Source organism: Enoplosus armatus, unplaced genomic scaffold (genome assembly GCF_043641665.1).
Source record: "Enoplosus armatus isolate fEnoArm2 unplaced genomic scaffold, fEnoArm2.hap1 Scaffold_90, whole genome shotgun sequence".
Lineage (NCBI taxonomy): Eukaryota > Metazoa > Chordata > Actinopteri > Centrarchiformes > Enoplosidae > Enoplosus > Enoplosus armatus.
This window is the reverse complement of record NW_027261282.1, coordinates 1-12,500: the sequence shown is the minus strand read 5'-3', so window position 1 is coordinate 12,500 and position 12,500 is coordinate 1. Positions and strand designations below refer to the sequence as shown.

Here is a 12,500-nt window from a genome sequence, read left to right as displayed (position 1 = left end):
TAGCTACTGGGCGGACCAAAGCTTTCAGCGTTAAATTTAACCGAAATAAAGTTATTTGGTTAATGTGATATATGCCGATTTCCCCAGGAATACTACCAAAATTGAGAAAACTGTTTAACATGTTATACAAGACAATTTCACATGATACATTTCTTTGCGCAGCTAAAACTAATGCAAACTGAGCGCTTAGCTAGCCTGCTCACTGACAACCCTTCGATAAGTAGTCAATATAACGTTAATGACGACAAAGAAGGTGAATAAAAACAGAAACTACGTAAGATAAACACAGAAAACATCTTACCGGGTTACGAAACGTCTGTCTCGGGTTTGAAATAGACATTTTGGAGCAAAACGGCTGCGACCTGAAGCTGGCGTAATGTATTGTTTACTTCCTTATTCAACGTCAGCAAGGTTGACGGTTACAAGGATGAGACAGACCGGCTTCAGAAAGAGACACACTGTTAGTACTCAGCATTACAAAGGTTTCCTTTGAACCGTCCAAAGGTGCAGTTAAAATCACCTGTTGCAAACATTAGTTCACTTCCAGTTTTTACACTTTTAATGTGTAATATTACATACGGAGTGTGGCGCGGTGAGATACGTAGCTGTCCGCTCCTAGTGGTCTGCAGAGGTTTGGTAAAAGACGCTGATTCCAGTCTCATGAGTCCAATAATGACCCATTATCCCGGATCACACCCACTATGTCAGGGCATCAGATAAATACGGACTAACTGCTCTATTTCTCCAGAAGAATATTCCAGTTTTTGGAGCTTTTTAACTCTGCAATAATTGTGCTTTTCAAAAAAGTTAATGTCATTATTACCAATCCTCCAATGCCAAGTTATTAAAATATTGAAAGACCAGTTGTGGGAGAAAGTCATTTACCTTCATATATAACTGGCTTTATAGTAATGATTCTGTACATGTATCCACTCATGTTCCCACTAACTAAATTATTGTCTGTGAGGGTTTTTGTTCAGATTGATACCACTTAGCTTAGCATAAGGACAACATTTTCCTCAATTTCTTCATCTGTAAAGAAAGAAACATGAAATACGTCGTGGCTTTATGGTAGTTTATGTCTTGAACTAAAACCAATACCTTCCTAAAGAAAGAATAAGCTTGTTCTTAAGATGAATAAAACCAAACTTAACCTTCCCAGCTGCGTTTACACTAATCAAAGTAGACGTGTAGGAATGAGCGTTTACATATAATTGACTTTATTACAAAACAAAACTGTACAAATTACACACAAAGTAACCTAAAACACCACATTAGGCAGATATAAAAACATAATGTAGTAGATTTTAAAAAACCAAACTATAAAGTTAGAAGAAAACAGACAAAACATGAAACCAGGGTCTGATCCAAACCGAGCTGAACACTCCGCAGTTCTCCAGATAATAGTCCTGGTTTGTGGACAGGTCCCCGGGCAGTGGTGCACTTACAGTCCGTACTCTGATTGGCTGTGAAACATAAAATCAAGTCCATCCGTCTCTTCAGCCGAGCGTTTCCACCCGCCGACTTTCTGCCTCATCGGTTAAAAACGGCTCTAACTTGATATCAGCTGCGGGAGTCAAAGGCGTCTGAGATGTGACCGAGCGTGGGTCGGTCCACCTCGGTCCTCAGAAGTCTGCGTCCAGCCTGAAGGTGTTGTCTGTGGAGCCGGACATCACGCCCATCCTCTGGTACTCGCCCACACGCTTCTCAAAGAAGTTGGTCTTTCCCTCCAGAGAGATGTTCTCCATGAAGTCGAAGGGGTTCTCCACCCGGTAGATCTGCAGAGACGGCCGACAGATCGGAGGTCAGTTTAGAAAAAGGAACATTTAACTTGTGAAATGCAGTATCAGGCGTCGGTCTGTTCAGACAGGCGTCTGTCTCGTGCTGCTGCTCGTCTGTCAGTGAACCACTCGTCCTCCAATCAGAGCGTCGCTGCAGCACTCAGCCCCCATCATTGGCTGAGGTCCGTACCCCTGCGCCTCTCATCATCACAGACCTGATCCAGACCAGGATCAGGAGCCAGCTGTTCTGACTACTTCTTTAAAAACTTTCTAAGTGTTTCCCAAGTGGAGATTTATGTTCCACTACAACCTACATTTAACATGTCCACCGTAACTGACCCGACGTCAGCACAAAGACCGCTTTATAAACGACGTCAAGTGGAAGATTTTAATTCACGTTTCCTTTCAAAATAAAATGTCCAAATAAGGTTGAAATGTAGCAAAGTGAAATGTAAATGTTCTCTCCACCAGCAGACACCTTCAAAATGGTTTCAGCAGCCGTTACTGGGAGCTGTGGTTACCTTTGTGAAGCCGAGCTCCATCATCAGTCTGTCGGCTACAAACTCGATGTACTGCTTCATCAGCTCGCAGTTCATCCCGATCAGCTTCACCGGCAGAGCCTCCGTCAGGAACTCCTGAACAGAACAACAAGAACAACAACACACCATTAAAACCAGTGAAACCATCAACCGACTGAAGGAGAGAAACCAGAACAAGTTCAGGATCTCCACATTGGTCCGTTTGACCGACCTGCTCGATCTCCACGGCGTTCTTGATGATGTTGGTGACGGTTTCTATCGACGGCTTGTTGACCAGGTGTTTGAACATCAGACAGGCGAAGTCACAGTGCAGACCCTGAACCAGCAACACACACAGTTACTCCACAGACACTGGGTCACAGTGCAGACCCTGAACCAGCAACAGGAAGCTTAATATTGATCTCACTGCCGATATATAATCATTGACGGCCGGTGCGTCACCTCGTCTCTGCTGATGAGCTCGTTGGAGAAGGTCAGGCCGGGCATCAGGCCCCTCTTCTTCAGCCAGAAGATGGCAGCGAAGGAACCGGAGAAGAAGATTCCCTCCACGGAGGCGAAGGCCACCACGCGCTCTCCTAAAGGAACCAGAGTCACGATCAATAACAGATAGAAGATCAACATCAAACCTGATCAACCAGGAACGCGGCCGTCTCGGAGCCACAGGGAGCAGCTTTACCGTAGTTGGCGTTCTTGTTGCCGATCCAGTTGATCGCCCAGTCGGCCTTCTTCTTCACACACGGCAAAGTCTCGATGGCGTTGAAGAGGTATTCCCTGTGGGTCGTTGAACACACGGTCAGACACCAGCACAGACCGGCAGAGTCCAGTACAGACCAGCACACCAGTAACAGAGTGGTCTCACCTCTCTGTGGGCTCCTTGATGTAGGTGTTGATGAGGAGGCTGTACATCTCTGAGTGGATGTTCTCCATGGCGATCTGGAAACCATAGAAACACCTCGCCTCCGTCACCTGCACTTCCTGTGTGAAGCGCTCCACCTGGTGGTCACGAGGAGGACGAGGGGAGACAACAGGTCCACGTTTACAACCAGAGCATCAACTCATTTAGAGCCGCAACAATGAATTAATCAGAAGAAAATGACTGATTATCAATTCACGTTTGAGTCGTGTTTCAAGTAAAAAATAAAAAGCTACATATTTGTTGAGAATTTGCTGCTTTTCTTGATCTCGCATGACAGTAAAGTCAATATTTGGGGGTTTGGGACGAAAAAAATATTCATTAGGAGGACGTCACCTTGTGCTTTAGGATTTTATATTAACTAAAATATTCAGTTGAACAGCAGCAAACAGCCAGTCAGCAGAGGACAACATGAGATCTGACCCCAGTTCAGCTGCTTATCTTTACATGTTGGAACTTTGTCTTTTACTTTCAGCCTGCGACGGTTTAACAGTACTAACTGTCGTCACATCGGTGCTTCTTGTCCCCCTTCAGGACGAAACCACCAGAATAACTCAATAATCAGTCATTGATCTGAGAGCTGATGTTTCAGGGTCCTCACCAGATTCTCGTTGACGATGCCGTCGCTGGCGGCGAAGAAAGCCAACACGTGAGAGATGAAGTACCTCTCCTCGTCCTTCAGGGACTCCCAGTGCTGCAGGTCCTTGGACAGATCCACCTGAACAAACACAAGCCGTCAACATCCTCCAGCAGCTGCTGGCTCCGCCTGCACACCTGATCACGTTAAAGTCATCAAATATATTTTAGACTTGAACACTTTTACACCAATAAAAGAGATTCACATTCACTCTGCAGTGTTTCTAGAGTAGGACACGGGTCTGGGACCACAGAGGGACGCTGAGTCTCAGAGCCACTGACTGATGATGGGAACTAAAGATCTGACTACACGGGTCCACGCGTACCTCCTCTGCGGTCCAGAAAGAGGCCTCGGCCTTCTTGTACATCTGCCAGATGTCGTGGTACTGGATGGGGAAGATGACGAAACGACGAGGGTTCTCCTTCAGCAGCGGCTCCTCTTCACGGCTGCTCTTCTTCACGGCTTTGGGCTGCAAAACACAAAACACAAGACTGTCAGCCACAAACCACCTGAGAGCTCAAATATACAAGAAACATACAAAGATCAGAAGAACACATCCACCGCTGCTCGTGTTCAAAGATAAGAAAGTGCAGAATGTGAAGGCTGTTTGACCTGAACTGCTCTGATCGACACTTCGCTTCATAACAAGTCTGTAACGTTCTAACTTTGGATGCAGTCGATGGAAAAGAAAGAAGAAGAAATATGCCAGAATCCAGCGACATGAATGTGTCATATAATCCTCCATCAGCTGATTGTCCATGTTGGCGCCAGAACCGACATTTTAGGCGCCACATGACCACAATAACAAACACCAACTCGTCATAATGTCCTTTAACATGGATGCTGATAATGTGTCTGAAGTGACCGGAAGTCTTGAAGGTTTCAGCAGATTGGGACTCACCGCAGGATCGTCGAAGATTTTGCGCGCGGTTTTAGACGCCAGGATGCGGGTCGTGTTCAGGCTCGGCGGCTGGAAGAGAGAAGACAAGATGTCCTTAGTGACCAAAAAGCACTTTCCGTAATGAATGAATACGCTTTCTTTTCTATCCCACCGGCTGAAATACAGGTGAAATGTGGGTCAGTCAGGCTGTCGGGCTGAACTGCTCAGAAAATGGCCGCCATGATGTTTAACTTACAAACACTGTTATCGTAACATCAAATGGAGATTTTAACGTTTAAACGCGACATGAAACATCAGTGTTACGGTCTTTCTGGTCTCACCGTGTTTTCTTTGTCCAGCGACATGTTGTCCATCTGACTGCTGAGTGACTTTTCATTCTTGACGGAAAGAGGAGAGCGAGCAGAAAGCATGTTGATGTGCTCGAGTTCAGACGGACAGATAAATAAAAGATAAGTTAAGAAATTAAAAGAAGGAGTAAGAAAAGAAGACGAGGATCTAAACTAGCAGCTGGCAGAGACTGAAGCGGCGTCTGTTGTCCGCTCGCCTATTTATTGAAATCTTGGCGCTAGAACGCAGCTGGCCAATAGAAACGCAGCTCGCGGCGGCTCTTTAAACTGACGCCGCGACGGAGCCAATCGGGTGGAGAGCCGCGCTCACGTGCCACCTGAACAGCTGCGGGAAATTCAAAGGGCTTTGTTCGTGCGGAGTTACAAAACTGCCCGAAACCGACGTTACAAAACTACTCAGAATGAGCGTTTACGCAACATTTCAGACTCTGACAAAAGACACGCTTTAGTTTCACATTAAAAGCCGTTAAAGTGTAATCATAAAACAGTGTCAAAAAGTTAAAATGATGTTGAAATCACAAAAACTAAGACCGACTTCCGTTATGAGATGTTAGCTTTAAACGTCCTGTAATCCCTCAAATTGGACTGAAGATGTTTGTGAACTGACAATAACTGTAAACTGTGTGTGTGTGTGTGTGTGTATATATATATATATATATATATATATATATATAAGCTCTCGCTACAGTAGTTGAATGTGTCCGACATCCAGCTGCTTTTATTGCACTTCACATTAAACATGAAGGGTGTTTATGATGTACTTCTGGTTTGTTTCCCGCTGCCGCGCTTTTTGTTACTACAATCTTAAAGCGTTGTCGTCATGACAATTTAGCGCCATTAAACATGTTACACACCACGTATAATCATAAATCTACGTCCGGAAATGTCTTTTTTAAAGATATGAATAGAACTGTCAGTAACGCTTTTAGCCTAAAAACGGCCAACAATGTCAGACAACACGGGAACACATCCCGGTAACCTGACGGTTTGTTAGGCGTCACTTCAACGTTATAATTGACTGTGATTTGAAGGCCGGTCTCTGGTTCCTGATCATCTGAATGTTTTGTACCTTTTATTTGATCGAGTTTCGGCCTCTGAAGGTTAAATAATCGCCTAATTTTTCCCTCTAAACAGGCGAAGCAACTCATCAGCTGTTTCCGGAAGGGAGCGCTCTGATTGGCTGCTTTGGGAGTCAACAACATCGCCTGTGAATGTCGGTCAAAAGTCAGAGTCGCCACCTAGCGGCCGGAAGGGTACTGGACGTTTCAAATACACAGTGAGAACAAGTTTGGACCTTCCCATCGAGATGCTGACTGTAGATAAAAGTACCCAACAGTATATAAAGTACTTCAAATGGGCTCAACCTGAAACATCTACAGCAGTAAAATTACACAGACACATTAATGCAGCAGAAATATTCATCCAGAAACATCAGAGAGAACAGAAACACTGACAGGGACCAGAGTATTAGTGTGATATAAGTACTTCTACGTAAGTAAAGGATCTATGTACTTCTTCCACCACTTGAGCTGGTATTATTGTCTGAGAAGAGTTCTCCAGATATATTTACATATATTTATATACACACACACACACACACACACACATACATTGTTATTGTATATATTTTTTACTTTTATTTTTCACTTAAATATTGTAAATGTGCATGTTTTTAATTTTCTATTTCTTATTTTTTTATATTTTTGTACACACTCTTATTTCTTAATGTATGCTACTTTCTACTCTTGAATGGGAGCACCAGTACTGTATAATTTCCCCCCGGGGATCAATAAAGTATTTCTGATTTCTGATATTTGTTGTAACATTTCTGTTAATTTTTCACTACTTTATAGGAATATTTTCTTAGGTTTTTATAAAGTCTGAAGTGCAAAACAAAGGAGGAGATTTTTAATCCCCTTTGATCTGTAATTTTAGAAAAAATCCTGATGATCTCCTCTCACTGTGTGTTGATTATAAAGTGTTTATATATTGTTTTTGTCTTATATAAATTGTGCTACAGTACCGCCTCCCGCCACATGGCGTCACTGTTACTCTGGTTGCTCGCCTCCACCAGAATCCTGTTTTTATTTATTTAATTTGACTTTTTTATTCATTTTCTCTGGCTTCAGTTGAATGTCGGTCAGTAAGGCAAGTGGGCGGGTACCTCATCAGCCAATGACGCGCTCCTCTGACACAATGTCGTCCTCTCCCATTGGTCACACCCCCTGAGCGCTGGCTCCGGATTGGATGGTCGTTGTTACCGGGTGGTGTGAGGAGAGAGAGAGAGAGGGAGAGTGGTCACAGCTCCGGTTGTATAACACAACACGTAACAGCCCCGCTGTCGTCGAGCAGAAACTTCATATACGGGACAACGTATGTGTTTATATAAAGCGACGCAGCCTAGAAAACCCGAATGACCCGGAGTTTACCCGCCTTTTACAGCCACGTTCATTCCTGTGACCTACATTCACAGACGAACATCCAACAAACACGGAACAATAATGATTTTTCAAAATGGAGCCGACGCTTGGTTGGTTTGTATTTGAAGGTCATAATTTACACTTCGGTTTGAGTCCAGTGAACTGAAATTTAAAGTGTGACACTGATCAGGTCCAATAAAACACCTTAAAGATACTTACGCTATTGTTTACTTCGTCAAAGCTGTTGATTCAACTTTATGGTCATTTATGATTCTTTAAACTGCAATAAAATCAGTGAAGTACTCTGGTCTTTTATTTAAGTAAAAAGTAGTAATATTATTACAAGCAAAAGTCCTGCATACAAAATGTTACTTAACTACAAAAGCATTAGCATTAAAATATACATCAAAAAGTAAAAGTACTTATCATAATTGGATTATAGTTATTGATGCATTAATGTGTTCATCACTGTTTGTTGCAGCCGGTGAAGATGGAGCTCATTTTAATGACTTTATACACTGCTGGGTAGTTTGTGAAGTTTAGTTATCAAATAGTACAGTAGTACAGTAAAAAGTACAATATTTCCCTCTGAAGTAGAAGTACAAAGTAGTAGAAAATGGAAATACTCAAGTAAAATACAAGTAGGCCTACCTCAAAACTGTACTTAAGTACAGTACTTCAGTAAATGTACTTACTTTACCCCACTGTATTGTATGTTTTATATATGCTTATTTGCTTTATTACTGAGGGAGCTGCTTAATGTATGATTAGTTAGCCTAGCTTAGCATAAAGACACTCCACCTATAACCCTTATATTTGTTTGTTACAGATCAAACAAACATAAAACTTGTCAATCAGTGAACTTAAGACGTGTTGGTAGAACCAGAACAAGGCTAGCTGTTTCCTCATTTTTTTCAGTCTTTATGCTAAGCTAAGCTAACCACGTCCTGACTCCAACCTCGTACTTAATACACAGACTGATATCCATTTGAACATCTCTCTCTCTCAGACAGAAAATGTTGAACTCCTCCTTAAACTTTCCCTTTGATCAAAAGAAAATACTAAATTAGCCAGTTAGCCTAGCGATGATGCTAATTTTCCATCTGTTGCTCTTTTACTCAAAAATAAAACAAGATGTCATATGATGAAATGTAGTCTGGTGAGAGAGAACAAAGCACAAACTAACGTTTACTTTCGTGGTACATTTTTATTATAAAAGCCATATTCTTCACCATCGCTTACAGGCTAATGTTCAGAAATGGGATTATTCCGATATAAGCCGTTATTATTAAGAATAACATTTAATAACATGAGGTATTTTCTTACTGGCTACACTAAGGGCCAAATCAAGCTATTAAAAACCACTTTTTCCTCAACAAATGTTTATTAAATAATAATAATGTGTAAAGCAAAGAGTAGGTAGTATCACAGTGAGGAATACTGTCCACTGACATTTTAAAAATATCAATAACTCGTACTGTCAATAAATGCAGATTGGAATACATGTAACATTCATATAGATATCAATATATTTACAATATTTACAGTCTAAGACAAATGAACATAAGTAGGCTAATAATAGAAGCACAATACAGAGGCTTTGGCAAAAAATAAAAAGAGTGCATACATTTTGCTAAACGTGACATTTACACATGAAGTAAACATGATTATACACGGAGAGAGAGTACAAAAACAAGCAAGATTAAAAAAATCCAGTGCAATGTCAGGTTTTTGTTGGTTTCTGTCCGTGGATGAATAGCAGCCTGTCGCCTCCTCCTCCTCCTCCTCCTCCTCCGGTGAGTTTGTGGTTTGTGGGAATAAAATGTCCTGAGCAGGGCGGGAAACTCGCTCTGTTCTCCGCTGGCTGCTCCGGCTTCGTCTACATCACTTCAACTCAGAATATCTTGATTTTAATTAGATTAAACTCAATATTTCAGCTGTTACACAAACACCTTCATCTTAATCATTTTAATTACTGTGGCATGAAAACACATTCTGATTTATTTGTTTCAAAACACAGTTTGAGTCATACAGATAATATGTTGAAAAACAGACTGACTTGAAATATGAAACTTATTAAAACCTGATGTGTCAACCAATAGCTGAACTACTAAAATTTAGTTGGTCCCTGTGATGATGAAACACATCATATAATTGGGGAAACTGGATTACTGTGAACCATGTAAACAATAATGAATCTGGTTTCCACAGTAAACATGTAAACAAACTGAATCAGAGTTGCTTTATGGAAATCAAACATTAAGGGAAGCAGGTGAGTTGAACTTCTGACGAAAAAATATAATTTTTTTTTTTGGATTGCTATGAAATTCAGATATTGATGGTCCCCAGAGGATGAATCCTACTGACTTCAGTGATCCTTTGACTTTCCCTCTAGTGCCACCAGCAGGTAAAAACTTCCACAATTTTAACACAGAGCTTTTTGTAAAAGACTAAGATCAAAAACAGAAGTGTCTGAGAGTCGCGAGATGTGAGTTGTTGCAGGAAGATGACGGTCAGAGTTCTTCCTCTTTAACAAAAAGGTTTTTCTCTGTAGGGAACATGCTAAACACCCGCATGTTCACACCTAATGACATGTAAACATCATCATGCTAACTCGCTGATGTCCTAAAAAGGCCACCCGTACATAAGATAAATGGCGCCACCTTCAGGACAAACTGTGGTAAGGATCTATTTTTTTATCCAGCCAACAGTTTGGTTTTCTGGAGTGTAATGGACCTGTCAGCCTCACGGGGTCGCTGGTGTGTCGGTCTGACGATGAGTCCGACGATGGTTTCATGCCACAGTAACCTCTTTAATATGGCGGCCATCTTAACTAGCATTTGTTACTAAGAGTTGATGTTCTTCATGTAAACGCAGCCGGAGCGCAGTGAGCGTCTTCACTCTGTTCGCCAGCCGAGTGTGATTTGTAGAAAAGATCCTCCTGATGTGGAGCTGATTGAAACAACCAGTCACAGTTTAACCTGTGGATGTCTGGTTGCCCCCCTCCCCCCCCCCCCCGTGGTCCTGAGTTTGCCCTGTGGGCTGACTGAGTCTGTTAGTTGGCTGTGGGGACCAACATGCCAACAGGAAGTGCGGAGCCTCTGTTTTGGCCCTTGGGCAGGGCCACTTTGTTGAGGTCTCGGGTTTCGGCGGGCCACGAGGACGTCCTCTTGGTGGTCATGTGCCGTCGGGCGTGTTTGGTCAAGTGGTCGCTGCGCATGAAGCGCCGGTCGCACACGTTGCAGACAAACTTCTTCTCGCCGGTGTGCGTCCGGCGGTGGCGGGAAAGCTCGTCGGAGCGGGCGAACTTTTTGTCGCAGCCCTCCCAGTGACAGCTGAACGGCTTTTCGCCTGCAGAGAAGACGAGAGGACGGACGTTAGTTTACAAACAAAACATGTTCCAGTTTAGCTAGCATGCAGCATCTCAGAGCTGCTAGCATGGCTGTAGACTCTGACTCTTAAACGTTTTATGTAACTCAGAAGGTAGAAACTCATTCTCAACTCGTAAAGGAATTCTTAATCCTTCACTTTATCTGGGAAAAAAAAATCACCAAATTTGTAAATACATGTTTTTCAGTGGACAGTGACAAATCATTCCTGCGATCCAGACTGGTCTTGGATGGCAGACAGGTGAACTGTAACGTCTCTGCGTCTTACCTGTGTGTGTGCGCAGGTGAGCCTTCAGGTGTGAGCTCTTGAAGTAGGTCTTCTTGCAGCCGGGGAAGTTGCAGACATAATTCCGTCTGCGGGAGAAGTCGGCCTGCGAGGCGCCGCTCGCTCCTGTCGGCATGTAGATGGGGGCCGGGGCCAGGGGGAGGAGCTTGGTGTTGCCCAGGGTCATGACAGTCTGCGGGCCCTGCTGCAACTGGGACACGGGCTGCTGGGGAACCACAAACATCACGGTCCCCTGCGGCACAGCGGAACCCACCAGCAGAGGCTGGGCGAAGCTGGAAGGAGACTGGGGTAGGATGGGCTTGGGCCCCCCATGAGTCTGCACCTGAACCGGGGCCTGGACGAAGGCGGAGATCATCCCCGTCCGGCTGCTCACTGGGAAAACCTGGCATAGGACCGGAGAGGAAGAGGAAGAGGAGGAAGGCAGCGGGGAGGACTGAGGAGGCGACGCTGAGGAGGGAGGAGAAGACGGGCTGTCAGGAAACGAAGGAGATCCGTCTTTCTCCTCTGGAAGAGTCGCTGGAAGTCCGGGCTGAGGCGGCGTGGAGGTTTCTGTCGGCTGGGTGGTGCAGGGAGGTGGAGGAGGAGGAATGCTGAGGCGGTCGGCGGTGTGGCGGATCACGCTGGTGGCCATCGCTCTGCTGGGCGGAGCCACACATGACGACTCCGCCTGAGGTGGAAGTGCTGAGGTCTCTGAGGTGAAGGGGGAGGGTTGTGGGAGGCAGGTGAGGGAGTCACTGAGGAGGGCGGGGCCATGGCGGGGTAAGACCGGCCTGGAGGCGGGGCTCAGAGCGGAGGTGGTGGTGGAGGACTCGGTGAAGCTTGGACTGTGAGGTGGAGTCATGCACTGAGGGAGGAAACAGTGAATTTAATGTTTCATTTATTCTCTGAGGGTCAGAGATATAAACTCAGGATACATCTCATTTATTTAATTCTCTCAGATTATCTCTCACAGTAAAGTAAGAAGTGAGATTCTGTCTCAACCTCTCTTTTATGACGAAGTGGACTCGGCCTGGCCTCCCTGGCAGCCTGATCTGCCTGTTTCTGTGGCCAGGCTGTGTCCACTCAAATAGAGTTTACTTTGATTTACTTTGTGATTGGGTGGTTTTGTTCCAGTATTTGATATCACTTTCTTTTTGTTTTGAGGTGGTTTGGTTGGGCCAGATTGTTTGGTGTCGGCCCTGAAGCCCTGGTGCTCGTGGTCACACTGTAAGAAACATCTGATGGTAAATAAAATAAATGTATTTATGTTTATGTTCAAATTGAATAAATGTGTCTTACCAGTGAGGA

The 12,500-nt window shown here is 44.0% G+C and overlaps 2 protein-coding genes, 1 long non-coding RNA gene and 1 other non-coding gene across 6 annotated transcripts in view; all 4 read right to left on the bottom strand.

Annotated features, from left to right (window-relative positions):
- The window catches only part of LOC139307339 (uncharacterized), a 10,442-nt gene extending 10,043 nt beyond the window's left edge, over window positions 1-399 (bottom strand). Inside the window, exon 1 of the long non-coding RNA XR_011599646.1 lies at window positions 302-399. This is a non-coding gene — a long non-coding RNA (uncharacterized lncRNA). The remainder of the gene's footprint in view (window positions 1-301) is intronic.
- A 928-nt stretch (window positions 400-1,327) lies between these two features.
- On the bottom strand, window positions 1,328-5,239 carry LOC139307336 (ribonucleoside-diphosphate reductase subunit M2-like). Of its 3 annotated transcripts, none has more exons than XM_070931141.1 (10): window positions 5,092-5,239; window positions 4,736-4,840; window positions 4,196-4,306; window positions 3,835-3,951; window positions 3,180-3,313; window positions 2,997-3,091; window positions 2,762-2,895; window positions 2,532-2,636; window positions 2,303-2,416; window positions 1,328-1,778 (listed from the first exon to the last, which is right to left on the bottom strand). In XM_070931141.1, the coding sequence occupies exons 1-10, from the start codon at window positions 5,179-5,181 to the stop codon at window positions 1,626-1,628; spliced, it is 1,158 nt and encodes a 385-aa protein (XP_070787242.1). In that variant the 5' UTR covers window positions 5,182-5,239; the 3' UTR covers window positions 1,328-1,625. The 3 variants fall into 3 exon arrangements, with proteins under 3 accessions (XP_070787242.1, XP_070787243.1, XP_070787241.1); XM_070931142.1 differs by having other exon boundaries at window positions 4,196-4,332; window positions 4,768-4,840; XM_070931140.1 differs by having other exon boundaries at window positions 4,196-4,339; window positions 4,772-4,840.
- Window positions 1,858-1,995, bottom strand: LOC139307342 (small nucleolar RNA SNORD94). The gene has a single exon (XR_011599648.1). It is a non-coding gene; the product is annotated as a small nucleolar RNA SNORD94 (small nucleolar RNA).
- Window positions 5,240-9,910: 4,671 nt separating the features above from the next.
- On the bottom strand, window positions 9,911-12,054 carry LOC139307341 (Krueppel-like factor 11). Its single transcript, XM_070931146.1, has 2 exons — window positions 11,196-12,054; window positions 9,911-10,889 (listed from the first exon to the last, which is right to left on the bottom strand). Exons 1-2 carry the CDS (start codon window positions 12,052-12,054, stop codon window positions 10,594-10,596), a joined length of 1,155 nt encoding a protein of 384 aa, XP_070787247.1. The 3' UTR covers window positions 9,911-10,593.
- Between the last annotated feature and the right edge of the window lie 446 nt (window positions 12,055-12,500).

Coding starts and splice junctions, on each gene's coding strand:
- LOC139307336 (XM_070931141.1), bottom strand. CDS start 5,181: ATGCTTTCTGCTCGCTCTCCTCTTTCCGTCAAGAATGAAAAGTCACTC. Junction 4,307..4,735: donor TGAAACCTTCAAGACTTCCG/GTCACTTCAGAC, acceptor AGCCGTGAAGAG/GAGCCGCTGCTGAAGGAGAA. Junction 2,896..2,996: donor CAACAAGAACGCCAACTACG/GTAAAGCTGCTC, acceptor TGGTTCCTTTAG/GAGAGCGCGTGGTGGCCTTC.
- LOC139307341 (XM_070931146.1), bottom strand. CDS start 12,054: ATGACTCCACCTCACAGTCCAAGCTTCACCGAGTCCTCCACCACCACC. Junction 10,890..11,195: donor TCACCTGCGCACACACACAG/GTAAGACGCAGA, acceptor TCTTCTCTGCAG/GCGAAAAGCCGTTCAGCTGT.